At 35.2% G+C, this 26,157-nt stretch overlaps 3 protein-coding genes and 1 long non-coding RNA gene across 13 annotated transcripts in view; 2 read left to right on the plus strand and 2 right to left on the minus strand.

The window, feature by feature from the left end:
• Positions 1-10: 10 nt before the first annotated feature.
• Positions 11-11,650, minus strand: Fbxl4 (F box and leucine-rich-repeat gene 4). Of its 2 annotated transcripts, none has more exons than XM_022073967.2 (12): positions 11,186-11,650; positions 10,473-10,566; positions 9,080-9,275; positions 7,968-8,163; positions 7,428-7,571; positions 6,258-6,383; positions 5,404-5,528; positions 3,480-3,589; positions 3,003-3,164; positions 2,330-2,495; positions 1,429-1,620; positions 11-1,026 (listed from the first exon to the last, which is right to left on the minus strand). In XM_022073967.2, the coding sequence occupies exons 1-12, from the start codon at positions 11,390-11,392 to the stop codon at positions 885-887; spliced, it is 1,860 nt and encodes a 619-aa protein (XP_021929659.2). In that variant the 5' UTR covers positions 11,393-11,650; the 3' UTR covers positions 11-884. The 2 variants fall into 2 exon arrangements, with proteins under 2 accessions (XP_021929659.2, XP_021929650.2); XM_022073958.2 differs by having other exon boundaries at positions 2,330-2,507.
• LOC147872480 (uncharacterized) lies at positions 9,627-10,946 on the plus strand. The gene is made up of 2 exons (XR_015537237.1): positions 9,627-9,805; positions 10,262-10,946. It is a non-coding gene; the product is annotated as an uncharacterized LOC147872480 (long non-coding RNA).
• A 5-nt stretch (positions 11,651-11,655) lies between the features above and the next one.
• Positions 11,656-13,648, plus strand: LOC110839047 (translocon-associated protein subunit gamma). Its single transcript, XM_022082884.2, has 5 exons — positions 11,656-11,909; positions 12,170-12,297; positions 12,497-12,588; positions 12,762-12,893; positions 13,465-13,648. Exons 1-5 carry the CDS (start codon positions 11,777-11,779, stop codon positions 13,529-13,531), a joined length of 552 nt encoding a protein of 183 aa, XP_021938576.1. The 5' UTR covers positions 11,656-11,776; the 3' UTR covers positions 13,532-13,648.
• A 646-nt stretch (positions 13,649-14,294) lies between these two features.
• Liprin-gamma (liprin protein kazrin) overlaps positions 14,295-26,157 on the minus strand; it is a 195,404-nt gene continuing 183,541 nt past the window's right edge. For 8 of the 9 annotated variants that reach the window (XM_087356447.1, XM_087356446.1, XM_087356439.1 and 5 more), the window contains 2 exons: positions 24,192-24,215; positions 14,295-22,564 (listed from right to left, as the gene is read on the minus strand). In XM_087356447.1, the coding sequence (XP_087212573.1) occupies positions 22,229-22,564; positions 24,192-24,215 (360 nt within the window). In that variant the 3' untranslated portion in view covers positions 14,295-22,228. The remainder of the gene's footprint in view (positions 22,565-24,191; positions 24,216-26,157) is intronic. The other variant, XM_087356442.1, reaches the window with a different exon arrangement.

Consider the following 26,157-nt stretch of genomic DNA (forward strand, 5'->3'; position numbering starts at 1 on the left):
AGCACACAGATAAAGTTCAATAACTAGTCACTTATTTATTGTACATTAACCACAAATATGTAGTCATCCAAGGGTAAGAGAGAAACTAATTTTCACCGAGGTTAGCGAACTCAGTAATGAATCTTGCCTGCTCATAACCAAAAATCAATCTACTCAGTAATAGCCTTACACTGCAGGTTCTTAATTCATTCCCTTAAACTAAAAGCCTGAAACTGAATCCCATGGCCAAGCGGTTTCCACTCCTACTTTGCATTTGGCAAGTACTGGGTTCAGACCTACATGCTATATAGTCTGAGCTACTGTCAGCATTATTGAACAAGCCACAAATAAATAAAGGCCAGGAAGCAATTATTTCCTCTTTTTTTTCTCCCACTCATCTTATGCTTTTAGACATATGTAATCTTTACAACACCATTCAGAACCCCCACCCAAAAAGGGTACTAAACCCAGATTGGGTAGACAACATGTAAGTAAAAACATAGAACTGTCAAAATACCAATAATTATCCTGAGTTTATTCACATCCCCCCCCCCCAATCTTTCCAAGCTGACGTTAGAATATTACCGACACAGGCTATACTGACTTCCTTTACAATCTATAATCCACACAGCTGAAAAGTGTCACTAAATAACCTAAGAAACAGTCAGTTAACTATTAAGTCAACCTCGGTGTTAGAAACATCAATGACAGATCAAAGTCAAATCAGCCTTATTCAATGAAAAATTAAAATGATTCAAGGAATTAGAAGGCTCATTTCTCTCATACACATTGTCATGATTACACTTACAGAGTAAATCATAACATTTACAAAGCCAGATCCATTACTTTAAATAGAACTTCTAGACCTACACACTACAAACTTAGCTTTCCTTGAAAGATGGAGGTTAAGACTTTATGTAATGTTGAAAGCTCCGCTTAACACTAACATGAGGAAACACCATTCTCCAATATGCCACTTCACTGTCCTGCACTTGGTCACAGAAACTTACATCCAAGAGCTGCAGCTTCGTACACCTTGTCAGGAACCTAGGCACAACAAAGCGCATATAATTAACGGAAAACTTACTTGTATTTTTAATGCTAGTATTTCATGTATTCCTTGCACAAACTTAATACATATGAGACAATGTAAGATTTGAGGTTTTCACAGTGGTGAGAATGAAGATTTCTGTCTTCTGGGTTGTTGCGCTGTGTAGTCTGGTCGATGTTAACCAACGTTTCAGAGGTCATACTGCCTCCGTCATCAGGCCCTGATGTGTACTCCATTGCATTTGACCTTTCTAATCTCATACTAATCTAGTTATGAATAATGAAACATTTGTCTGATTCACAGCCAGTTACAAATTGAAGGAAAGGATAGTTTCAGAGCTAAACTAGGACAAACTAGGGCAATTTTCAGCAAAAAATTAGACCAGCTGAGAAACTAACTTGACACAGATGTCAGACGTGATACTGCGCCCACCCAACAAGTCAACCTGTTCAAGGGCTGGGCAATGTTCGATGAACGGTTCGAGATCTCGATCAGTGATGCCCCTCAATGCTGAAAGAAATAACTTGCGAAGACTACGGCATCCAGTGGCCAGAGAATAAAGACTGTCTCCAGGAGCACCAATACCCAAACTGAAACAGCATGGAACAAACACTGTGGTGTTGAGGTTAATTCTTCTGCTTCACATTGTACATTCCTATTCATATTCCTTGGTTTGACTCTCAATTAGAAGAACAGCGATCACATTTACAATTTATTTTGTTTTCCTCAGTTACTTCAGGCAAATGCTACTAGAAGGACAAAATTGTTCCCTCTCAATTACAACTCAGCATTCATAATTCTGCTTCCATAACTATTTATATAACTTATTCACCTCAAGTAAACTATAAATCCAATGAAATAGTTCAGCATGTTAAGGTAAACTTCAGAACTGACAAGTTTCTATCTGAAAAAAACACTGATAGAGTGTCATAAAGTACGTATAACAACTTATGTAATGATAACAAAACATTAAAATATTAATATGTTACAAAAAACAAAATAAAGTACTTAAGGAGCGCATGTGACAGGATTCAATTAAATGAAGTTTACATAATCAAAACATTTGTCTTTCTACAAAATTAAGCTAAAAAATACACACACATTGTGGGAAAACCAAAGAACTGTATCAGTATAGTGGGTCACCTCACAAATATGAAATAGATATTACAACTACTCAACCATAACATTCACTACAGTGTACAAAATGAATTAAATTTAAGGAAAAAAAACACAACGAGCTTAGCCAAGCATCAGATTCTTGATTTATTTATAATGAGCAACAACAGTAGAATCACTCACCACCACCCCAGGTCCAATTCCTCCAGTTTCCCACATTTGTGCAGAGCTCTAACACCAACTGGTGTCAGGCTATATGTCTTCCAGAAATCCACAGATACCAGCTCCTTGTTATATGTCGCAAGCGTCTGAGCAATGTCATCCATGCTTGATATTCGTACACATGACCCTGTAATAAAACCTTCACTTTTTACACTAGTACATCAAATCTTACAACATAAATTTGATGGTGAACTGAAATAATGACAATAATGCTAGTGTAGTCATGGTGGTGGGGCTTGAGTACCTCAGTGACCCCAAGAGCTACTGGTAGGGCCTCCCTAGCCAGATTAGTCGAGGAGGAGAGGTCGGACTAAGACAGGTACCCTGGTCCTCCAGGTTGGGGATTGGTCACAAGGCTAACAACCTTGCACCGTAAAAAGGAAGACGTTTCGAAACCTCGATCAAAGCCTTGGACAGACGGACCTAACGGAGGACCAAATGGAAGAGGACAATTGAGGAGGCCATGGACCGAATACGGACCGGAGAGCCATAGAAGAAGAAGTATAGATTTAAATTACATCACACTTCTGAATTAAGCCTCAGCTATATAGAAAAACTGTAAAAACAGGAAAACAAATATGTAATATGATGGTTTCAGAATATTTGATAAGGATAAAACTGTTTTCTTACATACCCATATTGATGTGTTTAAGTTGAGGTGATGATTTCAGTATAGCTTTAAGTGGCCCCAAATCTATGAAAGTTCGATACAGATCCAAATACTGGAGGTTCTTCAATGATGCTAGGCTTTGGAAACCTGATTCTGTGACGTTATGGCAGCATCGAAGACCAAGTTCTGTGCATTCAAGATAGAATTTTGCACCATACCAATGTATATAGTCTACATATTATCTTGGACCACAAATCACTTTACACTCTATAAAAACTGGTTATAGTTGCCTAGCCATAATATCAGTGACAGAAATGTAGAAAAATGGCAAGTTGAAAAGATTTTATACATAAAAACTAATGCTCACATGCACATACATATGGCTAGAGTAGTTCTTTCCTGCAGTAATAGAAAATAGCTATTTATAACATAAGAATACATACAATGTATATAGTCTTCTTTGATTTTTTAGCAAAACAATAGTTAACTTATGGTACCTACCTTGCAAATTCTTACACTTGTCAGACACCTTCATGGCACAGCGATTGTCTGCAAATTTACAGGAGTTTAGTCTCAAATGAGTAAGCTGACTTCCACACTCCTCAATAAAACTGAAACGATGAAATGAGCACAATTAAAATCAGAGTGGGAACATGAACTCTAGTAGGCAAATTACACAGAACTTTGTGCCTGCACCTTGTCGTGGTGGTGGGGCTTGAGTACCTCAGTGATCCCAAGAGCTATGCTGGCGGTAGCATAGCTACTGGTAGGGCCTCCCTAGCCAGACTGGTCAAGGTACCCTGGTCCTCCAGGTTGGGGGTTGGTCGCAAGGCTAACAACCTTGCACCGTAAAAAGGAAGATGTTTCGAAACCTCAACCTCGGACAGATGGACCTAACAGAAGGATCGAATGGAAGAGGAGAATTGAGGAGGCCATGGACCGAATACGGACCGGAGAGCCATGGAAGAAGAAGAATGTGGGCTCTTGGGATAAATCTGAATGGAAGGAAGCAGTAACCCTTGGACTTTGTCACTCATCTGGTATTCAACAGAATACAATGTAACTGGACCACTGAACAGTCTAGTGACTGAGGTTAGCTATTTCTAATGAACCCAACTGAGTACGAGCCCCTTCCCTTTTCACCTAAGGATGGAAAAAGATTCAGTTTGTGAAACACTGTGTTCTTTTGAATACCAGACGATGGACAAAGTCCAAGAATCTAGTAAACCCAAGTGTAATACATCATGATCAGAATTCTTTAAAATTGAATGGATAGAATTGTTCACCAAATATAAAGTGCTGTAACACTGACTTTTATGCTGCAAATTCTACAACAAAAATGAAACGAAATGAATTAAACACTAAATATTACGTTATTATATAAAGACATACCAATGTCACAATTTATAAAAATCAACAGACTACAATCGGAGGGTCACCTGATTCGGAGGGATGACATCCGAATTCCAAAGATGGTATTCAAAGGAAGTGTTGGAGGAAGAAGACCAGTTGGAAGACCCAGGAACAGATGGGAGGATGCAGTTCAAACTGATGCCACACTGCTCCTGAGGATTAGAAATTGGAAGAAGGCAGCTGAGGATAGGACCGAATGGAAGAGGAGAATTGAGGAAGCCATGGACTGAATATGGACCGGAGAGCGATAGAAGAAGAAGATATTACGTTATATAAAGACAGAGACTTAACTGTAATAGTTATTAGTGTTGAATAAGATGGGAAGATGTTCATGAATGGCAAATAGATAAGAATCAACCAAATACAGACCAGAATTGCTATGAAATATTGCATAGCTATCAAGATTCTAGTGAATGGATGCACAATGCCTACCATAAAACAGACTTATGCTTTTTCCTCACCAACATCAAATATGTGAGTAAAATGACAAATATAAGAGGTCTAACAGAATTCTACAATTCATCTCCTAGAAAGTTTGCATACCTGTGTCTTATAATAAACACTTATCGATACAATTTCTAAGGAACCAATAAAAGTTGTAATCCTGAAACTACACTTATAGTTTTACTCTTAATGGACTTCAATATATGTCTGCCTGTCCTCCAATGTTGGATTTGATGAACAAGTAGAATAACATAATTGAATTACTTTATGAACTTAAATTGCCTGCTGGGCCTATCTTTTTGTTCTTAAAATTTCTGTCACTTTTAAATAAAGTCTGATATAAAGATTGACAGCTCAGCACTATGCAAAGGCACAGAGTGGCCCTAGAGAAAAAGCTCGATTGATTCATAACATCAGCATTAGATGCAGGTGACTTCCTAAACATTCCACTGCTATATTATGTCATCTAACACAGAAACTTACAATTTTATAAATGTGACACAAATGTTGGTGGTAACAAGTCTGATCATACCCACATCCTCAGAATATGAATGTATTGAAAACTCACTCTACAAAATCCCCTGATGTGATATGGACAAAGTCTCCACACCAGGACAAATCCAACTTCTGCAGGTATTGGCACCGTTTTGATAGTGACCTTAAAGCAGCAGATGTTGCACAGTACCAGTAAACCTGGAATATATCATGACATGTCGAGTCCCACAAAAGTTGAAACAAAACTAAAAACATCAAGTAAAACAACTGAGTATACTGGAAAATTGGTATCACACAACAAATATTTTGGAAGAAAATTTAATTCTTTAGGCAGTTAAAATATATGCAAATACTTAGAGATAAGCATTTAACAGTTCAAAATCATAGCAAATACTAAATTATTTCGTCTGGAATGAAGACATTCAACATGAATGACAAGAATATTATCTTAAATAAATATTAACTGGCATACAAGACATATAAAGACCATCTCTGCCTCAGTCATCATTCTCCTGATGATGGAGTCAGAGGTGGTCTCTAAAACATCAGGTTTTTGTCCACAACTGACATGGCTTCTTGCCTGAAAAGATTTTATTAAGTTCAGTCACGAAGAAAGCTCAGGTTTGCCAATACCTTCTGTTATATTCATTTATCAGCGTCACTTCTAACACCAAACAGATCTGGAAATGTCAAATCCACAGATGAGTAATAATGACTTTTCTCAATTTATTCCCTTTTGCAGATTCACAGTTTAACTGTGATAATACCAAAACATCAATCAAGATGGCTGGACTGTGGGCTGAGATTTGAAATTGGGATGTCCCCAATACAAAGCACTAAAGCAGGTGTGCCTAATCATTATACTGCAACATTCAACACAATTCAAAATAAAGAACAGACATAACCTAGCCAAAAAGTTGTACAAACCTTCAAATTGAGCTCAGTGTAGAGGAGAGAGTCTGTAGCCAGATCATGGAAACGCCTGCTCACTTGGGCACAACTGCACAATGAAAGCAAGCTAAGGTATCCAAAAATCTTCAATACAGTTTCATCCTGAAAAAAAAGTGCTACTGTTAATAGGGCTTCCTTTCTAGAAAAAGAAACTGTGAGGTCTCTATACAACCATCGAGAAGTAGGATACCAGTATGATCACAAGGGGTGTCATCATACCGTACAATAATGACCATACACGTGCGGCTGGCAATGTCAACAACACGCTGTGTTCAATGTCCTGCAAAGTGTTGGACAATTCCCGATACAGCCCAGATCCGCTACCATGTGACTTTCATGTGTTCAGGGCCCTGAAGAAAGTTTTAACGACCCGTTGATACGGATCAGACGAAAATGTCGAGGTCATGGTGGTGAATTTGTTCGTTTCTTTATACTAAATCCTGATTCAGAATACTGTTGACAAAACTAATGCAACTCTATCTGATGTTCTTAAAAGTAGTGAACTGAGAAATAGTCCCTATCGCACTCTGCAATTTGAGAACTACAGCCTACAAATTCACTTGATATAAATGTGTTTATGTCCCTATTTCTGAAAGTGCTTTACAAAACACTTCATCAGCAGTTGTGTTTAGGTTTCATATTATATTATTGAGGCATGACAGCCACAATGCAGAGCAGAGCTACATTATGACATAACCAGATCCAATGAAGACTGACATTTTCAAGAAACTAATATAATTGTACATTATTATACACCAATTAAGCTGCCTGTATGCAGTATTCCTATCTCAAAACTTTGTATATGGGCAAATGGATTAATTCTCCACCTTTCATCTGATGCCTGTAGCTTAAAAAAATATAAATACATTTTATTTTTTTAATTAACTGCATTTTGATGCTAGACGATTTTCATTTAATCCAGCTGTCCTTCCAACACAGCCTCAGTTCAATTCCATGTTTAAAAAGTTGCAGTTAGTACTGTAAAATCACCATAAATTAAAGTAAAATATTGTAGCATGCTCTCAGATGGACCGAAGAAAATCCTGAAATCTTCAGTGTGTTTGAGTGCAGTGCAGAATAACCCTCAGTGGTTAGTGTGACTTACATCAAAAGACTACTGAAAAATCAAACACACTAACAACGTACAGGCAAACAGTCAAAACTCTCTGTTCCAGTGGACGGAATAATTTTGTTAGAAGCCACCATGACCTGGGCTGCTTCTTCAGTTTCTTTCAATAACTGTGGAAGCTCCTCATCAAGAAAGTTCACTATGGAATTTGGAATATCCAACTGAAACAGTTAAAAAAAGAAATAAAACAGATCAATATTGTCAAATTTTAAATGAATGTTTCATTTTTAATTTTAAACCACGTGTAAAACCGTAACGCACCTACTCAGAATGCAAGTACAGGTTCTAAATTTCTGATGTAATTATACACTCGTCATCTTCGCGCTTTCTCGCTAATCTTGCCCTCAGATCACCATAGCAAAACTGCATCCTTCTCTAAATAAAGTTTCTATATTATTTTATTTTACCTTCAGTAATGGATAACCTTTGTTTCATTGGCTGAGCCACAGTAGAATCTACGGAATCTTAATAAAGCGAACATTTCCTGTTTAGATGACACGCAAATGCAAAAATGTCAACATTATCTTGGAAACCCTTAACATGTGTGTGAATACAACCTGGGGTGGAATGTTGTGAATATTAAGCTGCAAGATCTGTGATGTCAGTTTTCCAACTTTTGGCACAATGAGATCATAACTGGGTACTTGCTGAGTCTCTGGACTGACAATTGGCACTTTGGTTCCCACGAATAACACAGCATCCAGCTCTGTATAGTATTCAAGGTGTGACTGGTCAAACTCCAAGCGGAGCAACCTGAAATATATCCGAGTAGACTTTTTAGCATTCCTATCATAGTGCTAACAACACTTATAATGCTGAAAATAATACTTTGGTTTACCTCAAGAACACAAATTTATGATATTAACCCTCTGAAGCCAAAAACTGTCTAAATAATTTTTATGAATTCAGTCTGTATTACAAGGAAAACACAATCCATAACCATTAAAAAGATATAAATCAGTCAATTATGTTTAAGGAAATAATCGGTTTACTCTGAGAATCATATGAAACCGACATAATACACTCTGTGGGCAAAATTCAGAATTACTGACTGTTAAATGAGGTGGTGCACATTTCCCACTAGTTTATTAAAAATGAAGAATAAAATGCTAAGAATATTTGAACCTATGAAAAAGACTACAAGGTGCAATATCGCAGAGAAAAGCCATCTTTACGGAATGAAATGTTCATTCTGAATTTCTTCCCCAAAGTCAGACAGTTAATTCAGCATTTTAGAAAGAAGTCTTCCACATATCTGAGCCAAACCATCCAATGGAAAAGACTTGGAGAATTGGTGGAATGGTTGGATGCTCCAACATTACAATGTGCCCTGCCACATATATATATATATATATCGAAAAACCAGGTTATAAAGGGTAAAAACATTTCCCATGTTACCATAAATAGCCTACTCTCTTGACCTGTCAGCACGTGAATTCTGGCTATTCCTTATACTCAAAGAAATTAGGAAAACAAAGTGATTTGACATAACGGACGACAACGTTTCCAGAATACAGGTGATTCCAAAAGGCTTCCAGAAGCATTTCCAACAGTGGCAAGAGCACTGACTGGAACAAGTGTGAATGATGAAATAGGTTATTCACTAAACTTTCCTTTCAAGCCCTGTATATTATTAATGAACTGCTTCAGCCCCAAACCACCTGCTTACTTCGTCGGAGAATCAATGGTCTGTATAACAGGAGAGAAAACCCTGGGAGTGTGGCCAACAAGCTGAGGCTCTCCCTCCCACAGCAACCTCCAGTGGTTCTGGACATCTGCTGCCCATATCCGAACCACAGAACCAGGGTTGTACGTCTCATACACGCTTACTCTGAAGGGGTACACAGCTTCCTCAAACAGCAAGTCTAAGAGGACAACAATAAAAGGTTTACTTTGATCAAGTGTTTAGTCTTAAAAGTTACTAGTTTCTATGCACTGCAGCTGGACTACAACATTTATATTTTTAATAAATACCATAGACTTCTGATAGAAAAATACTCAATTATATTTATAATGTTTTAACAGATAAAAGACAACATTCATGTATATCAAATTATAGGATGATTAGTAGTAATAACAGGAAAGAATATGCAGGAAGTGGTCATGGCATAACGTAACATACTACACTGATATCTGTCTAGACAGAATGAGGAAATACACAAAAAACAAAACAACATAAATCAAGAGTGCTAAGCACAACCTTGACATCTGATAGAAAGAATAAGAAAAACTTTACACATTTTCAGACAGGCATCACTTAATTTAAGAAAGCTACCAAAGTGGTAAAAGAATACAAGGGTAATCTATTTGCACATATCCACAGTACTTTAAATAAATGAAAAAATCACTTCAGTCAGCTATTACATGGAGTTCAGGATGTTAAGTACGGAGTGAGGTATGTACAATTTGTGCCCAAGCTTAGTCTGAAACTGCTATCAGAAGTTTAAATGATGTATGTTGCTGCAGTGGAAGGAATCTATTATTGCACTATCTATAAAAGCGGCAATAAAACAGACAGCAATAATTACTGAGGAACATCAGTCTTATGAATATATACATAATTTTCTCCCAAGGTCAACTATGCATGTAGAATAAATCAAATATAATATGATATATACGATCAAGTACTGATCAAACAATCTGCATTTGTAAGATATAGGAGTGCAATGATTAGATCAATAATCAGCCAATGCTCTTTTCAAATCAAACAGAATGACAGCAGTGTTGCAACACTATCAGCTTTCCAGCAGTACAACTTGCAGTCAATACCAGTAAAATGGAATAAATGTTATTTCTTATGAGTTAAGGCATTATTTAATGAAAAAGCATATATTTTTCTTTTGTATTTCAGGGAGACAACTGCCCAAATATTGTAAACAAAGGATGAAGAATAGCATTACTTAATGTAAAAATGGCATTTCAGTAAATTAAACATTTTAGACTTTTCTTAAATACAAGTTTAAAAAATACAATTACTTTTGCTTTCCAGCTATGATGTCAATAACCTAACACCAAATGCATTAAAATCTGAGTACAATATAAAGTAATGGTGTGTATCATACCTATAAAATCTTGGCTAGTAATTTTTCCTAGTGACTGCGACATAAAAGGGGGTGTTCCTGATGGTGCCTTGTTCCACCATTTTCCATACGTTCTCTGTAAGAGGAAATAATCTATTTAAATTCCAGTCTAGAACTGTTATTAGCTACTGCATTATCTTACCATGAAAACTGGACTAAACATAAATTATGCATAAAAAGCTATTTAGCTTATCACATTACACTTATCTTTACTTGGATCTGCATATTAAAAAGCAAAGCAATTGAGAGTGTATGAACTAAGTATTATTCTCTTAATTCATTAAGGCAAGAATGTAGTTCCTCCTATTGCCTTGATCTGAAAAACATAACCAATACAATGCAAGTTTCTTCTAAACAAATGCATGACAGAAAAAATAAAAAGTGGCAATATCATATATACATAAAATATGTATGCATTACATGATTTATAATAAAGTCTAATTAAAGACTGCAAAATGTATGAGATTTACTACTAACATATGTGGTAACTTATCACAGAAGAAGTGCATGAATTTATACATTCTCATCCTGTGGAAGCTCTGATTCCCTGTTGTTTTCTTCTACTGCAATGTACTGATTTTACAAAAGATGTCATAATAATAATAATAGTTAATTAAAAATCTTGTTTTTCAAACTACAATTCTATAAGTCAAAGTTCAATTTCAGATTATGTATATTGTCAACACTAAACCTACCATAACAAATGCTTGTGGGAAGTCCCCATAATCTGGAAATTTACTAGGTTTTCCAGTAATGTTGTATGCTGTATACGATATGCTAACATCACTACCATACTGAGAACTAAAGCCTATGACATCTTGCACAAATTGTTCAATAAATACAATATCATTTTCACTTGAATTCGAAACATCAAACGATGTTACTTCCTCATCATCTACCATTTTTTGTAGATTATGTTTTTAATTTTCTTCGTCAGTGGCATCACAACCGTTTTAAAAATCTCCGAGCCCGAAAAACGGAAATCCTCTTTTTAACATTATGTCTACTAGCTAGTACGGTGTGGAAAAATGTTTTCGTATTCAAAATAAAATGATTATACAAGAAATACGACACATTACAATACCACGGAGAACGATATTGGCATTTCTGATGTTGGTAGGTAGACTATGGTTGTTATTACTGTTCCCACAATGCGACAAGTGCGAAACGAAATGTGTTGTTGGCTCATTTGTTCTGACACGTAGCACCTAGTGTGATACGAGGCAGTATAAACGTCTTGTTATTGTGTCATTTTGTTTTCCATATTTATTTAATAATTCAGAAATATGTCTGGGAAACAGTCAAAAGCCTTTACAAAGGAAGAAGAGCTGCTTCTCCAGGATTTTAGCAGAAATGTGTCGACAAAATCATCTGCGCTGTTCTATGGGAATGCATTTATTGTTTCGGCCATACCAATATGTAACTAAACGTAGTCTGTAAACGAGTATTAGTTAGTCATGGTTTCGTATTTATTCATGAGTTATTTAACATCAATAGCGTCCATGCTCTTAGTTTTAAACATTACTTCTAAATTTTATTTTAAAAACGTGGCCAATATCCTTGTAAATCTGGCTGTTGCAATGACCATTCTAAGAAACAAAATGTTAAGCACACTAAGGTATTTGTACTGATGATTTTTACAGTGTTACGGAGGACTTTAAATATTAATTTTTTAACAGGGTTATTCTGGAGAATCCATATGATTGACCTGTACTCATCAGTTATATCCTTCATCGCTGTGACATTAGCCAGTACATATTTGGTTGCATTGGCATATAAGAACACGAAGTTTGTTTTGAAACATAAGGTAAGTTCTGACACAAAAAGCATTCGTTGTCAACCAAACTAAAGGAAACATTTAATTTGTTCAGTCTGTTGCTGTGTATGTTTTGGGAAACAAACCAGATTGCCACAGGTGCTTGTAATATTGAACAGTTTTTAACACTTAGCATCTGCGTTCTTTACAAAACCATATTTAGTAACACTTAACTGGATGTTGTTCTTAGGTTGCTGTGAAAAGAGAAGAAGCAGTTACCAGAGAAATGACTAGGAAATTGGCAGAAGATAAGAAGATGAGTAAGAAAGAGAAAGATGAGAGGTATGATGGAGCTGAAGGGCTGTGCATTATAATCAGCACTAAACTGTGAGGTTTAAAGCCAGTTTAAACTTTTGGTCAGGCAGTTGTCATCAAACAGAACATTATTATAACATAAGAATCAACCAGCAAACTACTACAATGTGCGTTAATGAAAATGCCTGTCTTGTTCACAGAATACTATGGAAAAAGAATGAAGTTGCTGACTACGAAGCAACAACATTCTCCATCTTCTATAATAATGCTCTCTTTCTGGCCCTGGTCATCTTCTGCAGCTTCTATATCCTGAGGACATTTACTCCGGCAGTGTATCCTTTTGTGCGTCAGCAACAGAATTTTCGAAAAAAGAAATATAATTTTTTGACAGTTTTAAACCAGCGAGTCCAAAATCACTCCATGAACTGTTTCTGTGATGTAGTTGTATTTTATGTAGAGGATTTGTTTCTTTCCATCCAGGCAGTCATTTGACATGGCTTTTTAACACTTTTTGAAACGTTCCATAATGTAATGTGATACCCTGCTACCCTGGCTCATGAAAATGAAATAACTGTTGTGGTTAGTAACATGAGAGGCTGTATGGGTTCAAATGCTAGTAGAATGGGGTCACCAATTTTACAACTGGGGGTTATCGTTCTTTGAATAAGGCAGCCAAATTGTGAATTGAACCTCTTACTTCCATGTTGTACCTTGGAGCTTAACTTCTGTGTATCTTGAATGATGGCAACTGTATTGTTACCAGAGAAACACTCGTTTCCTTTCAATAAACATGATACTGAACTGTTGTTATATGTTTTATCTGTGATAACATTCTGCTCATATTCTGAGTAGCAGTTTTGTAGTGATGTGTTGGAATTTGTTGTTCCTTAATTTTGAACCCAGCAACTATGTTTTATCAGTCGGAGCTGCGGGAGGATTGCTTGCACTGCTGTCCACAGGTTCCCAGTGAACTTGCTGCATTTCTGTGTGAATAAATGAGTGAGAGAATCCATGGTACATTGAGCTGTTCATTGTAAATCATGTATACATGTTCATAACATCAGCAAATAAATATTATGAAGTAGAATGTTTCGTACTTAATTTGTATTGCTAGATCAGTTTGCTGCTTTGTAGGAAGTGAAGAAGCTGGGCTAGAATTAAAAGTAATTTAAAAACAACAAGAGATATTTCTGTTTATCATTTGTAGATTTGCTGTAAAACAGCAAGCTTACAAAAGAATGTTTTGAAAACTGTTCGTGTCTATTCTTCTAAAGATTTCACATGGTCATCTTAGTGTTCTACATTCTACATAGAAATTGATTTAAAAGCTGCCTAGTTTCCAAAACTTAGTTGTTATAAATGTGGGTTGTGTTCTGAGTTGTGATGCCATGTAGTCTTGTAGATGGCTACCGTTTCAGTTGAATGGTGTAACAATCCAGAATACAATCCACATTTTTATTGCCATTAAAACCTTAAAGTCTAACACTTAAATGCCACATGTAACAGTATAAAATGTTCATCAAATTATACATAGGCATGACAGTAAATTACATATAGAATAATATACTGTTAAATATTTTGAACAGCACTTAAAATCCATGAGCTAGGATCTAATATCTTTGTCAGTATTTATAACAATATGTATACTGAATTGACTTTTGAAGCCTGTTGTTAAATCAGGAGACAGATACATGCAGTTATCTGACAAGGTTCCAAAAAATCAAACCACACAGTTGAAGGTCATCAGAGTTTTATATTCTGTATGTTTCAAAATGTAAATCTTCTGAATTAAAAGACTAATTGTTACATTAAAATCTAGTGTTCACATCCCAGATCCCATTCACTTATGAGCCATCCACAACATAACAGCTAGCCTTTTATCTTAAGAACAGTAACTCTTAAGATGTCCCTCAGAACACAAATTCACAAAATAAAGGCCTGAACTGAGGTGCATAATCATGCACTCCATAAAATACCAAATTTGTTTAAAATATAATATTATGATTTATGCATAAAGAACAGAATGTGAGGCACTTCAGCCTAGGAGAGCGTGTTAGTGCTCATCCACTGCAGTTATGATATGGCTATAATATACATTCACACTCATTAATAATCATTTACAATAAGTGAATTATGAGAGTTACATCTTTACGCTTTAAATACAAGTTCCAAGTGAAAAATTTGGCAAGTTTAAAAGAATGATGGTAGGAAATTACAGCAATGAAAGTAAGTTGTTTCCTTAGTTAATTCTGATAGTTCTGTATTATTCACAAAACATTAAGGCAGCACTGTATAACTGCTTGCCTAAACTGTTCTCTCTACACTCATTTTTCACGTTTGATTTTAAGTCGTATGTCCAGAACCTTCATGATCTTGACACATGTAACTTGCATTAGCTGAACAGCAGAATTATCTATCATTATAAATACTTTAAAAATTGATATAATTTCATTTATAACTTACATGACAAGAACTGATATGACCAAAAAGTGTTAAACAGTTTTCTAAATGAAAATTTCATCTGTTTTTATTGGAAAAAAAAAGTTTTGGTAAGGGATATATAACCAAAACTGTCATGAAGATTATGTTATTCACACAAAGTTTCTAAAGTTCTTCACTTGAGTTTAAAATAAATAAAGTAATTTACACTTAAAACAGTCAGCTGAACTGTTTTCCCTTGATTAAGTGCAGCTGCCATGAATATCATATGAAACAGTATGTAAAAGATTGGGCCTTATTGTCTTCGCCTAATATACTTTCACGGAAGCAATGCAGACAAAACTGTGACAAGGATGGACAAGGATGTAAACTTTTAATACACATTTGACCATCATATGAAATAAGAAGAACAGTTGAAAATTAACTGTAATGGATTCTCAGGGTGTCCCACTCATTGTGGAACCTGGCATTACATAATACCACTGCAGCAGTGAGTGAACTACCAGAAAATGAATATGTTCTCATGATGCTTTGTGTCAGCTATCATATCCCATTCTCCTCTGATTCTGTAGCAAAAGTTCTCTCTACCTGTTTGGCTACATAAGGTTTGTTCCACTGGTTTCATTCACAGATGTTTACTGATACAAATACCTTGCTTATGGGTCAAAATGTATGTCAGAAACCATTTTTAAAACATACCAGTTCAACTGACTTCTGGTCAAAAAGCCTCTCATGTAATATTCAGGCCAGCCAGAAATATGTTCTGATTGTCATGACATATCTAGGACATCATTCCAGAAAGGCACCTCAACAAAACAGCTGATTTACACAGGACTAAATTGTAACATCTACTTGGTTTGACTGATATGCATTATTAGAGTTTCTATGTTCAGATGTAACTATCTATATATCTGTGTAGAGCAGCATTAGCATTATGCCCTTATGGCATGATGTCTTCAATATGTTCAGCTGGGTTGTTCTGCCTTCTGCCAAGACACACATCAGTCATTGCCTTTAACTGATGGTAGGGTGAATCTACAGTTTAGTGTGGACTTTGGTACATGGTGCAACCTAATATTCCTCATGCTCACAAAGCTTTTATCATGTCTCAGATATGGAAAAGGGAATTAATATAGAAATATCTGCACTGCGTCTCATACTTCTAACATTTCCTTGATAACACCAGTGCCTTTCACTTACACCATTAGGCTAATATTCTACAAGTAATAAGCCATGAAGAAGTAAAATGTTCATTCATTGTTTGACTTAATGTTGTTTCTTGGCTCTAAAACCCAGTTGTGGGTTTTTGCCGCCTCCTTTTCAGAGGTTTCCTAGTCTTTGAAGTGTGCAATTGTGAGTAGTGAGTGAACAGCCCACTGACTTGTTTGACCTAATCAAACAACTATAATAATTCAGATATATCTACAAGTAGAGTACAAATCCTGATTTCCCTCACTTTCAGTTTCCTTAATTTTCATGTGTCCAAATCCACTGTCCCAAACTATTAAAAGTTTATTTCTGTTACTTGGCCAGCCTGATACTATCTTAGAGGTGATAACACAATAAATAAATCATTACATTTAATCAAGGAATGTGCGATATGTGGAACATAATTCAAATCACAAAGTAACTTTGTACTGCATCAGGTACCTACATAGTTACCTGTGCAGTGCACTTACATGTCACAATCAGCCAATTTCAAACAAAACAATAAAATCACAGTTGACAAAGTATATATTACACTATTATACAATAAATAAAACTACCTTAGTAAAACACTTATTTGAGACTTGTGCTCATATGTTTACTGTTTCATGGTGTAAATTATCAAATTCAGCACATAATAATTTTTATTCCTATATATTGGTACTGTAACTTGTAAAGGCAACACTGAATCATTACTGTACAATACATTCAAGCCAATTACTGTGTTATTTGTTGATACTGTTATTAACAGATCGACAACTTACAATGGATAACACTTATGGTTAACAATGCAACAATTACAAGAATGCAACTGACTGCATTAATTATATGGAATGTAGCAATTATATCTTTAAAACAAATATAGAACATGCAGTATTAGTTTCTTTTATTCATGTTAGCTACAGTTTTACTGATAAGGTATGGAGAGTAAGGCAGTATTCATAATACTGTATGGATAATTTTCATTCCAGTTTTCTTATTCTAGAATCCCAAATATTGTACAAATAAGTGACAATTTGCTTACTGTTTCTTCTTTTACATCTTATCATACACTGACCTCCCAATTATCTGATGTTCTGGAACACACCTCATGACTATTTTCTGTTTCCCACAGGGAAAAATATTTTCATGAAGTGAAGAGATCATCCCAAAAGTAGTGTGTTAGAAGTGGCATGACTGCTCAAACTATAGCGTTTTATCAGTAGGAGACTACAGTACTTTGAAGGGGATACATTTCATTAATGTATATGACCCTCTGTTTTCACAAAAAGAATTCAGTTCCAAGCTTTCATGATCTGCCCTTGCACAACACAGCCCATTGTTTGAAAACTGAAATGGAAATCCTGATAGGTGACACCATTGCAAGTAACAGTCCACAAGACAACAATCTAATCTTAATGCTGGACATACTGTAGGTATGGGGGTTAATAGTTACATGTAGTAGTAGAAAGGATACTGAGAAGTCAGACCAGGTATATAAATTACTGTCTAAACTCACTATAGTGAAGAGTACATGTTGGTGACTATGAATTGGGGAATTTCTCATAACCTCATATAATGCATTTTGTAACATGAGCTGATATGGGTCAATCGTAAACTGATTTCATATTTTATGTATATAGATCACATTAAAGATTTTGGCAAAATGCAGAGGAGGAATACTTTTTATGTACCCACTCACACAAGTTCTGAGTTACTATAGACATCAATATATAATTTTAACAATGTTTAGTCATTATAAAACGCTATAGACATGTTTCACTCATATCTGCACATTTCAATTTGAATATACATTACATCTTATTGAGCTTATATGCAATAATATATGTTAATAAATTTATTATAAACTCTTATTTTTATATGTTGCTTGGGTTTACAAATGGATCTCCCTTATTTTGACTGTTTACACAGTCTGCTGTATCATCTCATAATCTAGCTCATGAATGGCCAATCTAATAGTGATTTGCCATATTAAAAGTTGCATTTTGACAAAAGTTTTTCTTTTATTTCTGAGCTTATATAACGTTAACTACAAGAAAGCAGTAGCATCCTTGCCGTTAACCTATGGGGAACTTACCTCTAGAGGGTATGTAAATTCCATGGGTAACATGAAGCAATTTGAGTCAAAATTATTTTAAAAAATTACAGAGGCTATTTTTATGAAATTGCATTATTGCTGACTTCTCACAAAATGATGGTTTTGATTTCATTTTTATTACCGTAGTTTTTTTCTTCTTCATAAGATTTAATTTTTATTACTTTCCTAACACTAGCATATATTAGCCAAGAAATGTGATGCAGCTCTGGACACAATGAACTTTACATTTTTCTAGGAAAAACATATTTTGTTTCACATGATACAGTATGATGATAACCAACATGCATTGTACAGTACAACAGACTGTGTAAAAAAATCTTTTGTTTCATAACAACAGAGGTACTGATTTACGATCTTCCAAATATGTCTGCTGGGAATTTTAACCCAAAAATGATGTCTCTTTACTGATTACAGTGACCTGTTTGGCTAAGTTATAGAAGTGCTGTTTTCTGTAGACTGTCCTGGCAATTGCTGTGATACACTGAACATATTTATCACTGGTCATGAAAATTGACTTTCCTTTAATCAGTGTATAAGGACACAAGGGCGTTAGTTTATGCAGATGCCAATATATTACAAAACTTACTATATCTACAGACTTCTGGCCACCATGATGTTTTCTGAAAATGTCTTTAGGCTATATTCAAATGCTAAAAGTTGTACCTAAAAGACACATGATCATTTCCTTCCACTCTCTTAATAATTCATTATTCATAATTATCTTATCATCCATTGCTATATGACTTATACACTAGACACAGCACTGTTAAATACACTAAAATAAAATAAACAAGTAACTAAACTCAGACATTTTCCATAATATTGGTTTAATCAGAATATCTGTAGGCTCTGTATAGTGCACCATAAATGCTACTAAAATCTACTAACCACATAATAAAAATCATTCAACATGCATACAGCTTAAAACTAAAAATCTTCTTGACACTGGTCTCCATTAACTGCCCTGTGGCAAGTGGGTGAGTACATCTAGTAACTTTGCTTAATGCCATAATATAAATCAGAACCTCTGTGTTACCATGTTTGAGTTCCGAAATGTACAAAGTATTCCTTGTTCTGGGAGAATTTTCTGTTATGTTAAACACCGACATGAATATGAACATCAAATTAATAACTGTGGTTGCATATGAATTGGATTACTTGTAGAATCTGATTAATGATGTTTCAAAGAAATCACTATAACTGTTACGTGACTCGGTGGTATTGATAACAGACTAAAATATATACTGCTCCTTCAGTACATAAAATTTCAAAACTAATTCCTTATTGCACAGTCACATATACACATATATAATACACTTAGTTATAAATGATGAATAGAGAAACTGGTATTATAATAAAAACAGCTGACTCCAAAAAATACAGAGAATGGACAAGATTTGCAAGCTGTATCAAAGTAACTGTTTCACTGTCATCAGCCAATAGTCACCAGACTGTCACAATTTGGATTTCAAAGCAGTGGATCCCCTCTGTATGTAAATGCACAAACACACACATACACACACAACTATGTTACCTTTAAAACTCAATTTGTGTGCAGAATATTTTTAAATATTTCTTTTTTTCTATATACTTGGTAAACAGTTTCCCCATAACAGTGAAAGGGTTACAGTTTGACACTCATTTCTATAAAATGATGCAGATTTTTCTATAATGTGTTGCTACATACTGATACAGTTTTCAATACTTAGCAAACATTAAAATTAAGCTTTTATTTAAGACTTAAAGCTTTTGTGGCAACTGAACTCAATAAAATCTTTTCAGACAATCATCTACGTTAATTGGGTACACAAAGCAACCAACATTTTGGGAACTATCTCAGTCCCCACCCTGATGACGGGGACATACATACATGCTTACTTTCAGAAATGAATGAAGATGAGTTGTCAGAATCATGGTCCTTCTGACTTGTTTCAGAAAAAGAGCACTAGCTTCAAAAGATCCAACTAAGAATCAAATTCTGGCCATCCAGTTCAAAGCAGTCCAAAGCCTGTCACATTATTAGCTGAGCCATTTCCATCTTTCTTATGTTAGGAATACTTGTCTTAAACACAGTATGTAACAATATGCAACCTACTTTCTCTTGTGGGGACAGAGAGGGTCTGACTGAACAATGCTGCCATTTCAATCAGGAATTGAACTTCCACATTCTGCCATATATTAAATGCCTCAGTCCACTGAGGATTTCCCCTGTGTAATGGCAATATGCTTTCCCCTAGTGCCACAGGAGGATACTGTAATTTTACTAGGGGACTCCAAATTCATAACCACAGAACTTGCTTTCTTATTTCTGATACCTGAGCAATATCTTCCATAGTCTTTCAAGATTTGTTAATTTAAAATAACGATTCCTTTCTCAGTTATGAACCACACAAAATGTGCAATGCTTTTTCTGAGTACAACTACATAGAGAGAGTTATGAACACACAAGTAAGTCAAACTGTGTATAGTTTGTGATGATGAAATGAAGAATGTCCAAAACTGAATATTCACAGTTAAAAATTATTCATAAGGATACATAAAATAGTTTCTCTTGTGAACAATTTCCCATACTGTCATGCTGGTATGCAAAGGAAACAAATGTAATTATAATTGACTTCAGTTTATGTAATTGACTTAGGCCTATTCAAACCTCTTTATACAGAATAACGTTCAGCACAAACTATTTATTCCTCAGAATTATATTAAAACATAACTAGCCCCATGGAGCAGAGTTCTTAAAAAGCTGATAATATGTTCAGCTTGTCAAGAAATTTCCTACTCTACATGGAGCCCGAGGGCTCATGTACATGGGTACATGTGCACAATGTCAAGTAGAGTTGTGAACTAGAAATGTTTTGTGGGTGACCAGTTGGTAAACATTTGTTGGAATAAAAGAAGAAGTGCTGTTACATTAAAAGTGGATCTAGTAACCAAAGAAACACAGAAACATCTATGGGACTGTCAAACTTCTTCTATTTGCTCAGCTAATAATACTGACTATAAAAATTTATTCAATTTTTACTGCTCTGAGTCTATACGTTTTATTTAATAAAGTAAGGACTATACAGTTTACTTTACAAGACTTATCTGTAATTAAAACTGTGCAAATTTTGTCCAAACAATTTGCTTAGGAAATAAGTTCTCAGAACTTACAATGACCTGCAGGAATTATATGATCATTCCCTGTCTTGGTAATTTTCAGACTTCTTGACCACTGGAAAAACCTGCAGTAAACTTAGGTAAAATTACAACAATTTTAAACTTTAAGACAGAGTAATAGACGTTAGGGTTACTGAAACATCACAATGTGCAGATGACATAAGGTTTATGAAATAAGCACCCATGCAGTTAAACTGTACTGTATTGTAATCAACTAATGACGACTCTACCTTCAAGGCTGACACTGTTACATTTCCCATCTTCTTCTCTTACCTTGTTGTTCACACAGTTTGATAATCCCACTGTTGCAGAGGTTATTTAACACCATTGTATCAGTTGCAGAAGTTTTGTAAACCCAAATTACATATAGAAGAATAATTACTTAAAGAATGTATAAATACATAACAAAACAGTTGTGGTATGGGAAAAACTACAAAAAGTTAGAAAGAAGATAGACATCCTCAGCTGAATCATTAGAATCATTGATGTTTGGTGGATGTAAGAACTAGTACAGGGTTGTCCAGTCAAAATTTTTTTATGAGTAACTATCATTGACATTGTAAGAGAGTCCTCCCTTGAGTAGTAGCAGCCATCATTGGTTGTGAATATTTTAACACAATAAAAATATTTTAAAAAGTGTATTGTTTATAAAATACATGTGACAATTTTAGTGTTTTCCAGAGTGAAAATGTATATTGCAGGTATGAAAATATGACCATATAATTCCCACCTTAGGCTCTCAATAAGGCTAATTTATAGGCCCAGTTACACAGGCGTGATAGTTACTGCATCTATGTCACCTATAGACTTGACACGCCGATGATGGTGTCTCTTTTTCACCCTTGTCGGAGGGTGTCGGCAGTGATCCCCAACTCTTGTTGGTGATAATTCCCGTCCATGATAGGGTGGCGGGGAGTATCGACAACTGAAGTTAATGACTGAGGAACTGTTCTCTGATGAGGAGGAAGGAGATGCAACATAGTAGTTGTTGCTGCTACTGCTAGTTTGTGAGTCACGATCTCGGTTATCTCTATCCCTTTCTTGTCTGGATGAGTGTGAATCTTGTCGGAGCTTTAGCCCTAAGACTCGACTCAGTGATCCCTGAAAATCAATGATCATGTGTTATTAGTATAAAATGTGTAACCTTCAATTCATATAATTTAGCACAATAAATAGCCTTTTTGGATCATACACCTGATATTCACTAATTCGAAAGTGACCAGAAAATAGATATAAGCACAAGAACGCACAATATTAAACATGGCAGATGATTTTGGTCTTCCAGGTTGTGAAGCCATGTGGAAGCATTATGTTCCTTTACAACAATGGTAATGACCTACAAAACCACACAGTATCACAGCCTAGAAGACCATATCTATGCACTGTGCAACACTGAACATATCTATACTAGGGAATCAGTGTTTTCTGCTATTTTATATGAGAGATTAAGAAATAAATCTAAATGATGTAAATTAACTTTTGCACAGTTATGTCCTTTAAGGAGAAGTAAAACATTTGTTTGTAAATCTTCATGACATGCCCTTCCTGTATGTTGTGCTGAGATAACTACGGACAGCGGGATTACTACAAATTATTAGACATAATGGATTAAATGAAAAATATTTGGATCTTGGATGTGGTTTAAGTTAGGAATGGAGGATATTACACAATGAGAAACTTGATAATTTATACAGTTCACTTAGTAGAGATACAATACTTCAAGTAAAGTCAAGAAGGGATGAATATTTAGGTTAAACAGAAGAGACAAGAAATTAATACAGCCTTTCTGGCAGGGAAACTTGAAAACTGATGACTTTAAAAACAGAGTAAGAGGTGATAAGATAATATTATAATGGGTTTTAGATAAATAAGTTGTGGATGTAAACTTGATTGGAATGGTTTAAGATATTTTAAACGACAGTCTTTAGTATCACAGGCAATACTGGCAGAGACTGTTGCTCAAAGAATGGGACATAAATATTCTTAATCACCTTTAATGTCCAAACATTTTCATGGCAGGACTTAGCAAAACTATGAAGAGCCTCAGATTGGAGTTTATGCAATGCAGAGCTCCTTCAAATTAACATCTTCAATCCCAATAAAATAACAGATCCTCTGACACACATGTTGGAAGATGGTAAATGATAATGTTGTTAGGTTCTAATCATAGGAGTGTAGTCAAAATCAATGATTAAATGTGCTAAGATGCTGAGAGACTTTATAAATTTAAATCATCCAAAATAATTAAGAACAGGATCCTCAAGATCACAGAAGCCAACACCAGGAGTTTGTTCCTGGTAAATTCTTGGTCTAACGTATCATAGTATCTTTGTCATTAAAATTTGTGTAGCCTATCTGTAGACATAGGGATGAAGAAACCCAAATTCATTCAGCTACTTGCTATTCAACCTTTAATAGTCATGTGTTACAGCTTATGTGCAGTCCAGCTGCTGTGCACTGCAGTAGCGTACCACAAAATCCCATAGTCAAAGTCCAGCCAGTAACCCCATACTGTGGGGATTGAAATCCCTCATTCCTGTATGATACAAGTTAATTGAAAAAGAAAGCATGCCTTAGATGAGTGCACGTGGATGGGTAGCTGGCAGAGGAGTGTATTCAAGTTGCCTCACACAACACCTTCCATGTTTATTAAGTGATCAACTAGAGCAAATATTGTATTCACTTCTTTGCAGGAAAAAGTGAAATGTCTGAAGTGAGTCAATCATACCTGTGAGCTCCTCCAAGATGAAAACTATGAAAAGAACAATTATGGCACATTTCATAAGATATGACACACCAAACAAGAACAACCTGGAGAGTTCATACACAACAAACATCTGGTCCACAAAATACTTCATTATGCCAATAAATACTCAGAAAGAACAGTAATGTTTTGATGTAACATACTTCTTAATATCAAAATCCCAGAGCAACCTATAGGTTAAATATTGTAAACTGCTTTCACCTGATTCCATTTCCTCTGAAAGCCAAACAGTAGAGGTATGAGAGATTAGCGACTGTGAATTGTAAATGATTCTACATTTTTCATTCCCAATATAATGAGAACCAGATGATGTATCAATCAATTCATATTTGTAACTGATTAACAAATCACTATTAACCATAAGACCAATTGCTTAGCTGCTAAATTAATTGGTTAACAGAAACATACATTATCAATAATAGTAAGTAATAGGAATATATGATACTAGAAAATCTGTATTCATAACTTTTCTGATTAAATGATGATACTGTATTCTAAATAAAATTTAAAAATTGTATTTCTACTAAGAAAACACTCATCACAAAGATCAGACACAAACATAATTGTTGATATAGATGGAAGTCTTCCAGGTTGTTCTGTCCTAACAATTCACAGGAACATACTGCCTCTATCCTCAGCCCTGTATCAGAATTTTCTTTTTGTGGGGAATGAGACCTTTTTGTAAAGTTGTTCAGAAGTAGGAAAACCACTGCTGAATTTCTTGTTTTATGCAAGAAAAGTGGATTAGTGATGTGACTTAGAAAGATTTAGTTCATCCAAGTAAACACTTTATTTAGTTGCCAGTATCAAGAGGGAATGATGGTGGCATGTGAAAACAATTTACTAACAATGATATCAAAGAGCTTTGAATGCATTCTGCTCTCATTAAATTGCCCAACAAGTTAGGTGCATAAGCACAGAATAAAGTCATAGATCAAAGCTTGCAGGTTAGCTGGAAATAGTGATTTGTATTCACCTTTCCACATAAAAGAATTTCTATGAATATGACTAGGCAGAACACTATTCAGAAACACATATATTTCTCATTACCAGGGAACAGCTTCTTCTAAAAACCCACACTACATGTACATGTGTATGTTCTGCGAGCCAAAATCATGACTAATGGTTTATTAAGTTTTCACGAATCAAACACTTGTATGAGTTTCTGAGTAGTCATAAAATATCAACCACACATGAACACACCAAGACAAAGAAAATGGATAGAATAAAGTAATGACTTCAGAAAATTTCTCAGTTGAATCCAGCAGCCAGTAAAGTTGGTTTAGCTAGGCTGGCTATAATCCAGTCTGACTGATGTCAACTGCCATCTTCTGCGTTGTGACACAATTTACTCTTGTAGGTGCTTACCAGTGTTTCAGAGGAATACGTAACATCCATTTTCAGACAGAAGAATGAAGGTAATATGTCCCTCTGAAAATTATAACTTACAAAACCCCAGAAGAACACACCTGACATCTTGACTGCCGTAAGAACCTCTGTGCTGACTGAAGCCTTGAAGATGGCTTTCTATTGCATGTATTTTATATATGTTAAGGAGTGGTGCAATTGTGCAAGAAGGTCCTAGTTTTTATAAAAAGTTAAGCAATTCCTGTGCAGTATGTAGCATTAGGTTTCAATTAAATCTCTATTTTGATATGTAGCGTGTCTAGAGAAGAAGCAGAGTTACTGAGGAATGATGGAAGACACATTTCACAGGCATGTTACAACAAGAACCTACTTGTGTGAAGATCAATGCATTAGAAAATAGATGTTACTTTATTAAATAATGTTATCAATCTGCACTAAGACATAACACCAAGTACTGCCCCAAAAATTTCGTTAGCTACATTCATAGTTCATGAAAATCTAGCTCTTTTAATCTACAATATTACAGAATAGGATATATACCATGCACTACTGTACATATGAA

Source organism: Zootermopsis nevadensis, unplaced genomic scaffold (assembly GCF_977971745.1).
Source record: "Zootermopsis nevadensis isolate Lab colony 2312 unplaced genomic scaffold, Znev_1.0 Znev_ptg000027l, whole genome shotgun sequence".
Taxonomy (NCBI): Eukaryota; Metazoa; Arthropoda; class Insecta; order Blattodea; family Termopsidae; genus Zootermopsis; species Zootermopsis nevadensis.

Excerpts from the sequence above, each read along its gene's own strand:
- LOC110839047 (XM_022082884.2), top strand. The coding sequence starts at position 11,777 with ATGTCTGGGAAACAGTCAAAAGCCTTTACAAAGGAAGAAGAGCTGCTT. Across the intron at positions 11,910-12,169 it reads TGTTTCGGCCATACCAATAT|GGTTATTCTGGAGAATCCAT; the intron begins GTAACTAAACGT and ends ATTTTTTAACAG. Across the intron at positions 12,298-12,496 it reads AGTTTGTTTTGAAACATAAG|GTTGCTGTGAAAAGAGAAGA; the intron begins GTAAGTTCTGAC and ends TGTTGTTCTTAG.
- Fbxl4 (XM_022073958.2), bottom strand. The coding sequence starts at position 11,392 with ATGGTAGATGATGAGGAAGTAACATCGTTTGATGTTTCGAATTCAAGT. Across the intron at positions 8,164-9,079 it reads ACCATTGATTCTCCGACGAA|GTTGCTCCGCTTGGAGTTTG; the intron begins GTAAGCAGGTGG and ends GATATATTTCAG. Across the intron at positions 3,590-5,403 it reads ACATCAGGGGATTTTGTAGA|TTTTATTGAGGAGTGTGGAA; the intron begins GTGAGTTTTCAA and ends TCATCGTTTCAG.